The 14,055-nt window shown below is 33.7% G+C and overlaps 1 protein-coding gene across 3 annotated transcripts in view; it reads left to right on the top strand.

Moving 5' to 3' along the window:
- Positions 1-14,055, top strand: part of CNTN5 (contactin 5) — a 602,350-nt gene that overhangs the window by 361,260 nt on the left and 227,035 nt on the right. For all 3 annotated transcript variants that reach the window (XM_015638959.3, XM_015638922.3, XM_015638933.3), the window contains exon 4: positions 6,619-6,837. In XM_015638959.3, the coding sequence (XP_015494445.1) occupies positions 6,619-6,837 (219 nt within the window). The remainder of the gene's footprint in view (positions 1-6,618; positions 6,838-14,055) is intronic.

Below are 14,055 nucleotides of genomic sequence, written 5' to 3'. Positions count from 1 at the left end.
GTGTTTCCAATAGACACATAAACACACCAAAAATATGTAAGGATGTGTATCCTAGGGAACAGAAACACTTATATTGCATTGTTTCCTTTGCTAAATGATGGATTGTTTAATGGATTATTAGGATTTTGACCGCTTGAGGATGGTATTAATAAATCAGTCAAGTTATTTTATATTTTATATTTACATTTTACATTAAAATAGTCAGTTGCAAATATCTTCTTTGTTGTGGATTAATCTATTATTTTCCTCCTAACATTGATATGCATATCATTGTAGAAAAGAAGAGATATAAATAAGGATTTCTCTCCATCTAATTATTTTAATTGATTTGTGCTAAAATAGTTGACCTTTAGTACTGGTCTCTCCCTTCACATTCAGAATTGACAGCTCACTCTGATGATCATCAGCCACTGGGAAAATAAGTTAAGATTTCAATTAAAAGCATGCAGTGTAGGCTAATCTATGGATCTCACATTAGTAATGCTCCATGCTTCCCTCCTAGAGAATATGTATCATGTTTGGGCTGAAAAATATAATTTGGAAAGCACCTGAAGAAGTACTGGAGTGAAATATATCTAAAAGTTAACAAACCAAACCAACACGGGAGTCAGTGCACGTGTTCATACATGTTAACAAATTACACTTAGCCAATAGCACCCCTCTTTCAGGTCAAAGATCACAAGGTATTTAAAATAAGTTAATTCTTACACAGTATTTTTTGGGTGGCATGGAAGTAATGATGCCCTCGGCTACCTACATTGTTTGCTTTAAGTCTCATTTTTCAGGAAAACTTGGCCTAAAACTCCTTTTTATTAGACAAACAGTCAGAAATAATCTATGTGTTGGTAAAATGTCAGAAAAACCTGTGGTCTTTGGGAGTGCAAAAACCAGAAGTAATAAATGTTGATATAGATGGAATATGCTAATTAATAAGTCTGTTGCTATTCTTTGGAGTTAAATTTTTCTTCAATATGATCATTAAAAGAGTCTTCAAAGTGTTTTTATATTTTTTACTTCCAAAAAGCACTTTTCATTACATGACTTCAGTGAATTTCAAAAAACAGTGCAAAGTACTCACTGAATATAACATCTGTGTTTGAAGCCTATGCTATGGCACAAAACACACCCTAACTCATTTTATTCTGTATATTACATTAGTGTGCTTTAAAAGAGACACCATTAAGTGTTTCAATAGAAAAAAATATAACAATAAACCCAAGCACTTTTCTCTGTTCAAAACCACTTTTCTTTGGACAAATGTTGTTCCATATTTGGAATATATTATTAGTTTTATTATTTGTATTACTGCAGTCGGAAGCATTCTTTAGCGGAAGGTGTTCTGTATTAAAGTACATTTTGGTTGCTCTGGTGTATGTCATATGTTGGATGCAAAGTGGGAATAATTGGGCATATATTGAGTAATCTATTTGTTGAATTATGAGTATGAAGTGGAAGTAAGATGAAAAATAGATTGTTTTTTTGAGTAGGAAAGGAAGTAATGACTAACTCTACAAAACCATCTTTATATTAATCAAAATAATTCCTCATAAAAATTCATGACATTTAAATTAGCTGTAACAGTATAATATTCCAAAGATGTTGATTCAATTGCTAATAGCCGCTGGAAATATTCTTTATTATCTCTCAGTCAATGTTTTAAGTCTTCAAATCACTTCCTCTTTGTTATTTTAAAGGAAAATAAAATATATCCCTAATTATTTTTCCCATGTCTGTCTATAATATTCTATGTTCTTAAATTTGGTGCCTTGTATGACCAGATTTCTAAGAAAAAGACAAATTCTAGAAAGTGCGAGGCTATTGCAGATTTTCAAGTTAAATTATCATGCATCTTCCTTGAACAGCAGACTACTGAAAAATTCAAGAGAACAATTTTTGGATTGAATGTTCACTTATTTTTGCCAAAGACTTGGCAAAAATCTTTTTTCTCCAAAGAAAGACCACCTTACATACATAACTTTTCCCTCTTTCTCCTGCTATCATATCTGCAGTGAAAAGGGCTGATGAAGGTCACCAATATAATTTCCTTGAGAACATCCAGCTTCTAAGTCATGCCCCACTGCTTCATTGGAAAATAATTGAAATTTCTTGATTTTTTCACTTCTTTGCAGAAGAACCAAATATTTTGAGCAGAAAAGACACATATTAAGCTTGATTGATTTATGACAAGAGAACTAGAGAAAAGGAGGTTCTGGGTGGACCTTATCACTCCCTACAACCACCTGAAAGGAGGTTGTAGCAAAATCAGATTCGGCCACTTCTCCCAGGCAACTAGTGACAGGACAAGAGGACACAACCACAAACTGCATCAGAGAATGTTCAAACTGGACATCATGAAGAATTTCTTTACTGGAAGGGAGGTTAAACACTGGCATGGGTTGCCCAGGGAGGCAGTGGAATCACTGTCTCTAGAGGTGACTGGATACAGAACTTAGTGCAGTGGTCTAGTTGTTTTGTGATAAGTCAAATGTTGGACTTGGTGATCTTGGAGATCTTTTCCAACACTTATGATTCTATAATTCTATGACTAAGACCACTAAGATCTGAAAAATTGAAATGTTGACATCTTAGCTATTCATCTTACTTTCCTTTACATTCTGTGGCCAGAAGTAGCTGTTTATTGAGACTGCCTGTCCTATCACAAGCCATTTTCCTCTTCCATTCCTGTAAAATGAGCCCAGCCTCATTACCTTATGTGTGGGCATCCGGAATGCAAATATTTAAAATGAGGTTTCCCTCTCATGGTTTGTTTGATTTTGATGATTTTGACAATACAATGTCAAAAAATGTCTACTGCTTTGAGTGATAGGTGGGATACAATAGCAACTTCAGAATAAAGCCTATCTCAGATAAACTAAACCAGCACAGTGGGAAATGCACAGAGGAGGATCAGATGAACTAACCAGTTCCTGAGAAATCTACTGTCTTCCACTTAGTTCTGGGGTGTTCTTGTGTGTGGCTTGGTTGGTTGGCTTTTGGCTTTTTTGTGTATGTTTTGTTGTTTTGCTAGGTCTGGTTTGTTTGGTTTTGTTGTTTTTTTTTGTTACAGTTAATATAATTTTATCAGAAAAGCATTACTTAATCACATTTTGCTGTAGTGATCCTAGTTCTCATAGGAGATGATCTAGATGGACACCTTATCAACACAGCTTCCTGCTATTCTTGCATCTCTCTCCAGGTTATTGCCCAGCTACATGTCATTGAGCAGTCTAAGAGGAAACCAATGTGCCTGCACAGAACAGGGCAGAAAGTATATTTCTGTTTAAAGACCTGAGCAACACTGATACAATCCAGTTTACAGAATGAATGCACATATTTCCATAAGCTTAGAAGACTGAACACTTCCATTGAAACGATGTAATTAAAAGTTACAATGAAAAAAATGGGTTATCATTCTTAGTGACATTTGATTAAACATGCTAGCTCACAAAAATACACAAATGAAGGTCACATTTGCAAGTATTATAAGACAGTCTACATTTTAATTAGATAGTTGAGAAATGTCAATGAGTTAGTAACTGACCAGGAGTCACTTATAGAAAAAAAGGAATAAAGGAAAACAAAACATCACACCAAAAGTCTGAATCCTCTAGTCTCTATAAAGTTCAAGTATTACAAAGACAGTTTTCAAAGAAATTTTGGGGTTGAGTCATTGAATTTGCCTCATCACTTTTCTCTGTTTAAATAAAGAATGTATTTTAGTCAAATTACTGTGTATCATTGTTTGAGCTTTTTTTTGAGCTATGTTGTACCGTTTAAAACAAAATATAAAATATAAGAGTAGTACTTATTGTTTATATTTGTATCCATGGACTGTACCCAAGGAACTTGTGTAAACATTTGCTGTCTTGTCTTTCCCTCAGAGTCAGCTTTGTTCTCCCACAACAGCACACATGAAATAAAGTTGAATTTAACATAGATATTACAAATTACAGGAATAAAATTCTTTCCCATTACCTTGTAATTAATATTTTTTGTTTTTTTCTAAAAGCAAAAAAAACCCCTCAGTAATCAGTGGAAGACAGGTTCTCTATTACCTATGGCATTGTTGTTTTCCTTTTCTTCTTGAATCTTACCAATGTGACTGAAGAACACTGTGTGCTGGAAATAAAGGAGATGCATGAATAATTTATTGAGTTTATACAGATTCACTAAAAAATTACCAAAATTATTTCATATCAGTTTGCTGTTGGTAATCCATTAAGAAAATGTGCACTGGGAATTAAAAAAAATAGTCTATCTTAAAAGTGTCATAGCACTGTTAAAATGACTACAAATCTGGTAGTTCTAGTTCAACAAAATATGAAGGCTAACCCAAATCACTGATTTTATTGTGGCTGGTTTCTAGCTGCTTGGTATCCTTACCATTTGGACCTATATCTTCCTTATCTCTGTCTTCTTGCAGTTGAAGGAGCTTTTGGATGTTTCATCCCAGATTGTTAATTTATTTCTCAGAATGAGGCTAGGGGAAACATAATTTCATTTTGAAGTTCAATTACAACAGCATTTTGAGAAGTACCCATCATAGTGTCGATGAAATTTCTCAAGGATTTTTAGGGTAGAATGGTAAAGTGAAAAAGCATATTAGAGAGTAATATCTATTCTCCAGCAGTTTAACTATGTACTTAAATAATGGAATATATAAATTTATTCTCCCAAATCTCAGAAGCCTAATCCAAACCAAATTAAAGGAATAATTTTTACTGTAAATAGTACTCCAATAAAAATATATTCTAATTAAGCCACTGTAACTAGGCAGTTCAGAAGTCTAAATCTCTGAAGGTGAATGCTCGAATTAGGAAGTAGGTTTTGTTTCCAGATAAGAGTGTTTTCTGCTGTAGTTGTCAGTAACGATCACAGGCTACAGATTTACAGTAAACAAAACAAGAAATATTCCCTTATGTATAATTTATTAACCATTTCCAGTTATGTTTTACAAGAGAAACTTTACTCAGATACAGCGTCCCTGTGAGCATAAAACAGCAACTGCAGTCAGGGTGAAATTTCACATTGATCGCTAATCCCAGCCAATTATATATAATTATATATATACACATTGATCGCTAATCCCAGCCAATTATATATAATTATATATAATCCCAGCCAATTATGTTATCTATATTATATAACATAATATATATATGTTATATATATTGTAATATATAATATATATATTGTATATATAATATTATATATATATTATATATATATATATATAATTGCTATATATAATTGCTATATATAGCAATTATAGCATAGAAGGTCAGGAAACAGATTACATAACACTATCATTACTTCAGGACCTTTTTGCTATGTCAAGTGACTTTTGTATACTTTCCTTCTCTTTCTTGTACTTTTCATTCATGCCACCTGAGATCTCGTTGATTCTTTTGTTCTTTCAAACCCTGAAAAGAACACTGCAGAAGTAGTGTTCCCCACTCTGCCAAATAACAAGGAATTATAAAATTATTTTTTTTTGTTTTTAAGTGGGAGAAGGATTGCAGCCTTCCTAGCTTGATGAGGCAGCACTGAAAAACTTCATTTCACAAAATTGTCTGCACAAATTATTTTGGCAAAAAGAAGTTGCCAGAACTATTTCAGTGTTGTTGAATCCTATTTACTAGAGTGGCTCATTGTGTTACATACACAAAATACAGGGGAATCATAGCCTAAAAAAGACAAATATTACATGTTATGCCAATGTGAAAAGTATGTCTGGTTTTTAAGTATCGATCACCAACAGAGATGACAGAACAGTGATTTTATTTTTTTCCAGCCACTTCCAATTATCCTGCAAAAGATCTGTTCCTTCGTAGGCACTGGATGTACAGTCTGGATCCCTTTGCTCACCTCTGTGAATATATTTTTGAATGCTCTTCTCACCTCCTTAATACTGTTGCATTTTCAAGACAACTGATTTCATTACTTCTGCTTGCTTTGTTCCTGCAGGTCCTGAGTTATAGTTTTTAATCTATTATAATGTAATTTATTTCCTTTATATTTGGTACTATACAGGGACAGAAAACTTGGGCGCTATTCTTTATTTGTAAACACCGACATTTTAAATAGATACAGAAAAGGAAAAAAGGGAACTTAAAGAGACAGCAGAGGAGGTGACTAGTGTATATATGTTTTTGGAAAGGCATTATGAATACAGGTACTCTTGGCCCATTTAGCCAACCTGCATGATTAGCAGAGTAGTTGAATTGAGAAGCATATTTAGTTTCAGTCAGTATTTCTACATTGCACATACAAAGTGAAGGAAAGATGGTGGCCTGACAGACACTTTTCCACTATGAGATAGAAATATAGAGTCATAGAAATAAAATTAAAAACTTTGAAAACTGATGTTTCCATAAGAAAGAAATTTAATAACCACCTGATTTTTATATTGTGGTGAAGCTGCAGGGAAATTTTCTTAGCACCCTGTGCTGCTACATGATTATTTTCAGAAGCTGAGTCTCTCATCAAGCCTGGGATATTTCTGTCTCTCCTTTTATGGATAAAACTTTTCTACTGCTTAACTAAACATTCTTTTGCAAAGTGACAGATTTTGTCTCTATTCAGTGTTCACTTCTTAGTTTTTTTATTTTTTTCCAGAATATTCAGAAGCTGTTCCTGGTCTCCCCACATCATATGCTGCTATCCTAAGAATCAAATCTGGTAGTTCATCTTTAGCCTCATTTAATTCAAAGAACAGACCACGATTAAGCAGTCCTTCATTAGGAAGTGTATCTTCACCAGGCTGGAGAGGAGCTGCACAACATTATCACTCCCCAACAAACCTCTACCACTTTTCAGAGACCTTCAAACATGATGGTAAGTGCAGCTTCCCCCTATAAAACTTGGAAACATTTTTCAAAATCAGTACATTTTTGTCAGCTTACTTCACTATTTCTCAGACATAACTTCAAATTTTAATAAATGTCACAAGGTGGAAATGAGCTGCTTTCCTTTAGGTTCTTCAGAACAGCCTTAAAGTCACCAGTTAAAATATCCTTTCTTAAAGATTCCTATGCAAAATGGTTTTATGCAGGTGTTGCTACATGAAAATAACAAACCAGTGATTCAAAATTCCATTACAGCACAATTTCACCTAATAGCAAAATGTAAGCCACTTTTTATAAATATTTTTTTTACCCTTTGTTTTTTTTTCATTTAATCATGAATGTTAAAAATGTAAATTAAACATGAAGAGTAAATCTTATAAAACTACTTTTTCTCTAAATTATCTGTTCTATAGAATAGATTCTCTATTCTATTCTGCAGTCAACTCTGTCATGCATGTACTTATGTGCATGCTTGGATAGTGTTTCTGGTGTGATATGGCATCATTCACCTCTAAATGAATAATTCATAGTAAAAATACATATATTCCCATGTTTGGTTGCATTTTAAAAAACCACATTTCTAATAGCACTTTAGTGACAATGATCACCTGAATTGCAGTCAAAAAAGGAAGCCAGAAAGAAAGATAAAAAGAAAGAAACGAAGGAAAATGAGGGAGATATTAGAGGATACATAAGCATATTAGTCTAAGGATAGAAAAGAGGAAAGAATTGTGATTAAAAACTTGCAGTTCAGTGAAATTCACACAATATCTTGAGTGTGATAACAGGTTACTTTTTCTCTCAGCAAAGTCTTCTTTTTTCCCCTGGAAGATGCCTTACATGTATTGAAAGTTAATGGTGTATACATATGGTTTGTGTAGGAAAATGGCTTATATATACAAACATAAATATGTTCCCTGAATAAATTCTGATCTAGAAAATAAACAATTTGATCCTGTCAGCAGATGAATTCTGTTTGATACCATTTATGGAATAGGGGAATGTTTCTACATTTGTCCTTCCACTGTAACACTCTTTTAAGCAGTGACTAGAGTGAACTCAGTTTTTGCCCATCCACCAGACACTGATAACTCCTCCCTGACAACTTTTAAAGAGCAGGTTAAAATTAATGTCTATTATTAGAACAACAGTCTGTTATGCTGATCTTCTACAGCACAAATATCTAAAGACTGAAGGAGAAAGCAAAAAATACAGACTAATTGAATAATATAGTACAAGCTGGAACTAGAAATCCTGGACATCTCCAGAAAGCGAGGCAAGATTATACCTCAGGGATGATCATCGTACCACAGATATGATCTATGATTGAGGTCAGCAATCATGGCTCTTCTCAAAACACTGGGGCCACACTGCAGCTCAGCAGTTGAGATTCATCAGTTTTTCAAGAGCAGGTGAAAAACCACTGACTGGAGACAAAATTGTAAAAAGGCCATACCTCATAAGGCCTAAAGAATAGAGTATTTGACCAAGAGGAGGCGAGCACCACTCTTCTAAAGACTACATAAATAGCCCTAGGAGACTTATTTCACTTACAACTCTTGGTGTATCCAGCTGTGTAGACACTTGTAGAAACAGGTTAATCTGAGTCACCTGATAATGTTTTAAAAGCCCTTGATTATCTGAAGTGCCTGCATAGCACAAACATAGGTACGACACTGTATTTAGAAGAGATCGGCACGTGACCAAGTAAGATAATCTGCATCATCTAAGAGGGCTTGAACATGTTTGTTATGGCAGCTGAATGTTACTTGTTTCTAAGCCTCTCTCAGTTCTGTTAATAACTTGATGTTTGAATAAACATCTTTGATATTTAGAAACAGAGAATAAGTGTGTGTTTCAATTATCTGTCATTACACTTACATATATTGTGTATATATGTAAATTTCTTGATTTTGATTTGGCCTCAAGTATTTTTTTGAGGTTTGTTTTTTTTATTTTCCATTTTTACAGGTCTTGAAGTAAAAATATTCCAGTTATCATCCTATAACTGCTATGTGCTGATAGAGTTAAGTGGCCATGTTTAGCAGCCAAGGCTTCCTTAATTATGAAATACTACAGCACCCTGTGGTAATGAGACTCCACTGCTTCAAATGAGAGGACATTTTTAGGAGAAGAGAAAACATATTTATATTATTGTAATGGAGAATTTTCATAATTCAAATGTCTTATATATTCCATAAATTCAGGAGTGAAGTTTGCCATAAAAAATACCCAAAAATACTTCTATTAGCTGCTGAATTATACCAGTTCTCAAGCAACTTCTCAAATGATTTCCCAGCAGACATGCTCAAACACCTGACATGGCTTGTAATAAAGTCCTTTTATACTGACTTGATGTTATTTCATTTGCACTTTCAATTCAACATGTGTTTCCTGATATCTTAAATTAAAAGAATTATGCTCACTGCTCACTGCTGACTTTAAACTATTTGGAATTATTTAGCATAAACATGCAGCTAAGGCAATGTGGTGCTTCTTTTCAAACTATGTATCAATGTGTAAAGTCATGACTAAAAATTGTGAATAGAAAGTATGAATTATTCATTAAATACTCTTGAAGAATCATAAAACTGCAAACTCTTATATTTTCCTACTGTTCCAAAAACTTTTGGAATTGCTGCAGTAAAGATAATTGAACTTAACCTTGACTAGGGCATCTCTTTGTCCTTTCATCTTTGGTTAGATACATTTTACAAGAAAATTAAAAACAGTCTGTGTCACTACTGAAAGTGTTTAAATCAATGAACCCCAAGATATGCAAGATCCAAATCTAATTTTTGTAAAATTACAGTCCCTGTTTCCCCACCATCTGTCAGATTCAGCACTTATCAGTCTGAATTATAGACACAAACTACTAATTTTTTTCCATTGCTAAAAACATTTGATAACATTGATTCATATGTGGTTTAGATATTATAAGCTAAATTTACAACAGATTTATTTGTTTCAGACCACAGAACAAACATTTTCAAGAAACAGTAAAGTCTTGTATCGTCTTGCTTAATAAGAAAATAAACATGTTTCAGAAAAGATAAATCTGAAAATATGAGAAAATAATGTAATCTTTGCAGTATAAACTTAATAATGAATGTACTGTACAATGTTCCACCTTGCAGCACACTTAAATCAATGTACATACCTTGAGGCACATGTATCAACCTCAGCTTGTCTCAAAGTTTCTCAGCTTTTAAGTTGACTGAAACACAGTTTAAAAATTAAAACAATTTTAAGAAATATATGTTGCAAATATACATGTATGTATATGTGTATATATATATATGTGTCTGTGTCTCTGCTTCTAAATAAGCAACATAATTATTGTAAATTTCAGCCACCTTTGTTATTTTAAAATATGCTACACAGGGATTTAACAATCGAAACATATCTTGCATTGGTGAACTTGTGGGCCTCTTTTTTATTATATTAAAGTAAATTTTGAAAATATGTAATATTTTGACATATGATAGTGATATTAAAATGAATAGTATTTTTTTATTTCTTAGGAATAAAGGTGAAAGACTATAGCATAGGACCTACTTGTAAAATAAATATTAACACTGAAGCTAATATTTTTTTTCAGTATTTAAACAAAAAATAAAATAGCTTTTAGGTTTTATCCAGGCAAAGCACTAAGTTTCCATTTAAGTCAGTGTGAATATACATCTAAAATATTTCTGAATTACTGAACAGGTTAAACAGTCTTGTTCCATGATAACAAAGGTAATCAGATGATCCTTTGGAGTCATCACCTGAAGTTCATACAACAAGCATAACCTGTAAACCAAAAAAGGGAAGAAATTAAAAATCAAGTTTGATAGAGAGTAGCATCATAGTGTGATCCACCTATAGAAAAAAGAATCTTTCAATCTGTAGGACCAATCTGAAATGAAACAACTTTGTTTAATTTTAATTACATCTTCTTATATGCAGATTTCAGCAGCATATATGGCCTTATGAACAACAATTTATTCAACCTTATTAATGTTTCTTGAACACATTAATACCTAGATCACTAGGATGTAGTTTGGTCTGTGTTGTGTCAAGTAAGTGCTTTTCTGGATAGATACATTTCTCTGTGTAGGGAGTACAGTCATCTGTATTCTGGGATGGAAGATCTGTAAGTGATCCCACATTTTAGGCTGCTTTAGAACTTCCATCATTTTACATTCCTTGTGTAGCTTTTCATTAGGAAATTCTTCCATCTCTACAAGGGTTCAAGAAGTCTTGGAAACATGGGTGGTGGAAAATAGAACAATAGGAAAACGTTCTTCCTGGTCCTGCAAAAAGTGCTTCCAGAGGGGCATGAGCAGAGAAAGGGGAGAAGACCTGAAGGAATACTTCCTTCCTCCATATACAAAGCTGCCTGAGCGTATCCCCTCACATAATGTGTCTGCTGCTTCTTCCCACCAGTAGCCCAGACTGAGAAGTTGGATCCATGATTGATTAGGCCAGTCAAGACCATCCATCTTGGAGGGTACTTATTTAGGAAAACCTTTATAGTAACCTCATTTCTTTTCTTCTATAGAAGTACAGCACTTAGAATTATGAGACACTAAAAGTAATAGCGCCAGTGCAGCTCCGATTTTTGAGCAGGGTCATGTTTCTTTCCTGCCCACCTCTGTGTTCCTATGGTTCCAGGAATTAATTCATTTCTCAGTGTATTAATTGACCGGAATTTTATCAAAATTGGTGGCAAGAAAACAACTTTTGAGGAATTACACTATTTCAGTTGCTACTCGATTTAAAGTCCAAGAAACTTCATTCTCATATGCAGCTTATTGTTATGATATCTGCATTGCTTAGCAAGAAGAACTAAACATCTGATTTTTTTATTTTTTTCATCAGTAACTGAGGGAGAGAATGAAAGTATGAAAGAATGTCTGTAGATAAGAGAGAGAAACCACATTTTGTCTACTGTCTGATTCGCCAGATACTGATTCCAGTTTACATTCCCATGAGGATTAAAATACTTGGTACTAAGAAGTCACAAGTTACAGAAAATTTAAGTGCAGAAGTGCTGTAAGGAGGATGCTGGCACTCAAAAAATGTAGAAGCACTGCTCTGAAGCATATTCAAGAATTTAAAAGAGGGATTTTTTTCTTGTATTTTGAATGTTTTCCATATCCTTGCCTTTCTGGATGACACCAGTTTAAATAGTAAATCCTAATGAAAGTACCTAGTGCTTTTAATTGCCCAGGTTGAAAATGGCAACTTAAAACTTTTTAAGGGGACCACAAACTAGCTGTTACACTGCTGGTTCCAGTGAACACCTGTATTCCCAAGACCCTCTGGTAAATCACTGTTCTTAAATAAGATAGCACTTAAAGCAACCAGTTTTCTGTATCTTATTTAGTAAAAATCTCCATGAGGAACAGAAATATTTCCCTTGAGAAATCATAATAGTAAATTTAAATATATGCATGCTAACATGTATGTTGAATATTCATTAATTTTATGTTCTTAAAAAGTTAAAGAGAAAAAAATAAGGTGTGGAGCTCAAATCCTGCCATGCACACTCACAAAGGACTGTCCTGTTTAAGAGCATTGGTCATAGCTAGAAGATGGGTGTAAAGAAACCTGATGCCTTTGAACTCCTGAAGTCATCAGAAAACATACATAACTATAAGAGACTGTGCGTGTGTGTAAACATATAGCTTATATATCCATATGTACAAAGATATATACATAAATATAATAAGAAACTGAGGGCAATAAGAATAAGGCCAGGGATATTTCCCCAACAAGACCACACAATGCAGAAGAGCCAGCCAATGGTTCATGAATCAGAAAATTTTAATTCAAGGTCACACAGAGGGGTTGGGTTGCTCCCCTCTCTGTGGCTCAAGGGGAGTCTGCAGCTGTCTGTGGGACCATGGTATCCAGAGGTGCTTCCTTGTCCTAAGGTCTATGGCTGAGTCAAAAGCTACAGAAATCTCTGTCTGAGTGGCTTAGGGAGAGGATAAGAGTGTGCCATGTTCTGGTCCTGCACCTACCCTTGCATCTTTTCCTTTCTTTCCAGCAGTCATAGACTGTGATACTATATTTTGTCTACAGAGTCCCTCCTAGGGAGAAGATAAAATCATTAATCTTCATTAATATACACTCTATCCATATGCCTACTAGCTCCATGAAATAACACTTAAATCTAAAGCCATGATTTAGATTTGTTATCCTTAATTAATTCTTGTTTTTTCTAAACTCTAGCACAATGTCAGTTCTGTTTATTTACACCTACATTCATTAGTATTTTCTTTTGTGCAATGCCAGAAGCAGGTGACCAAATTATAAGAAACAATCCACACACTGTATTTGTACCAACACTTCTTTGAAATAAGTTTTGCAAGCTGAATCCATTTCCCCCATGGCATTTTAAGATGTGTTTCTCAAAATTTATTACTGGATTTTATTATTTATTTTATTATTATATTTTATTTTTATATTTTATTATTGTATTATATTATTAAATAATATTATTATTGTTTAAACTTCAATAATATCAGTACACATCAGAAATCACTTATTGTGATTGTTTAGTTTGTGGTTTTATTTTTTTAAATAATGCAGATATTTGTGCAAGAACACACATTTCTGCCAATAAACCCAAGCAAAACAATGTACCTACACAGTAATATAAATATGCAAAACAGAAATCCACACTCCTTTACACAGTCGTACTAGCAGGGCTAATAAACTGGAAAATTAAGGGAAAGAGAAGCTACTAATTGCTGCTGCTCTTATTTGCTGACTTTACAAATTGACAAGCTAATTATTTGAAACTATTCCAGCAGAAGCATACACACTTGGAAATATAGGAGTTTTCAAAATTAGCATTTGAATAGTAGTGTAAAAAGACAAAACTGAAGTGTATAATAAGTGTGTAGTCATTAAAAAGAAAGGTTGACAAGCACATTGGGGTCTTATGTCATCTTTTTACGGTATGATAAGAGAGCTGAGAAACCCCAAACATAAGAATTTAAAGACATGGAAATTTGCATCTCAAAAACACTAACATGTGGAGGGAAAACTGTGTCTCCCACATTTCTTATGCTTTTTAAGACTCCAAGACTTTCCTTTCCTTCCTTTCCCTTTCCCTTTCCCTTTCCCTTTCCTTTCCTTTCCTTTCCTTTCCTTTCCTTTCCTTTCCTTTCCTTTCCTTTCCTTTCCTTTCCTTTCCTTTCCTTTCCTT

The sequence above is a fragment of the Parus major genome, chromosome 1 (assembly GCF_001522545.3).
Source record: "Parus major isolate Abel chromosome 1, Parus_major1.1, whole genome shotgun sequence".
NCBI classification, from domain to species: Eukaryota; Metazoa; Chordata; class Aves; order Passeriformes; family Paridae; genus Parus; species Parus major.
Note: the sequence above shows the minus strand (reverse complement) of the source record. Positions and strands in the feature narration are given on the sequence as shown.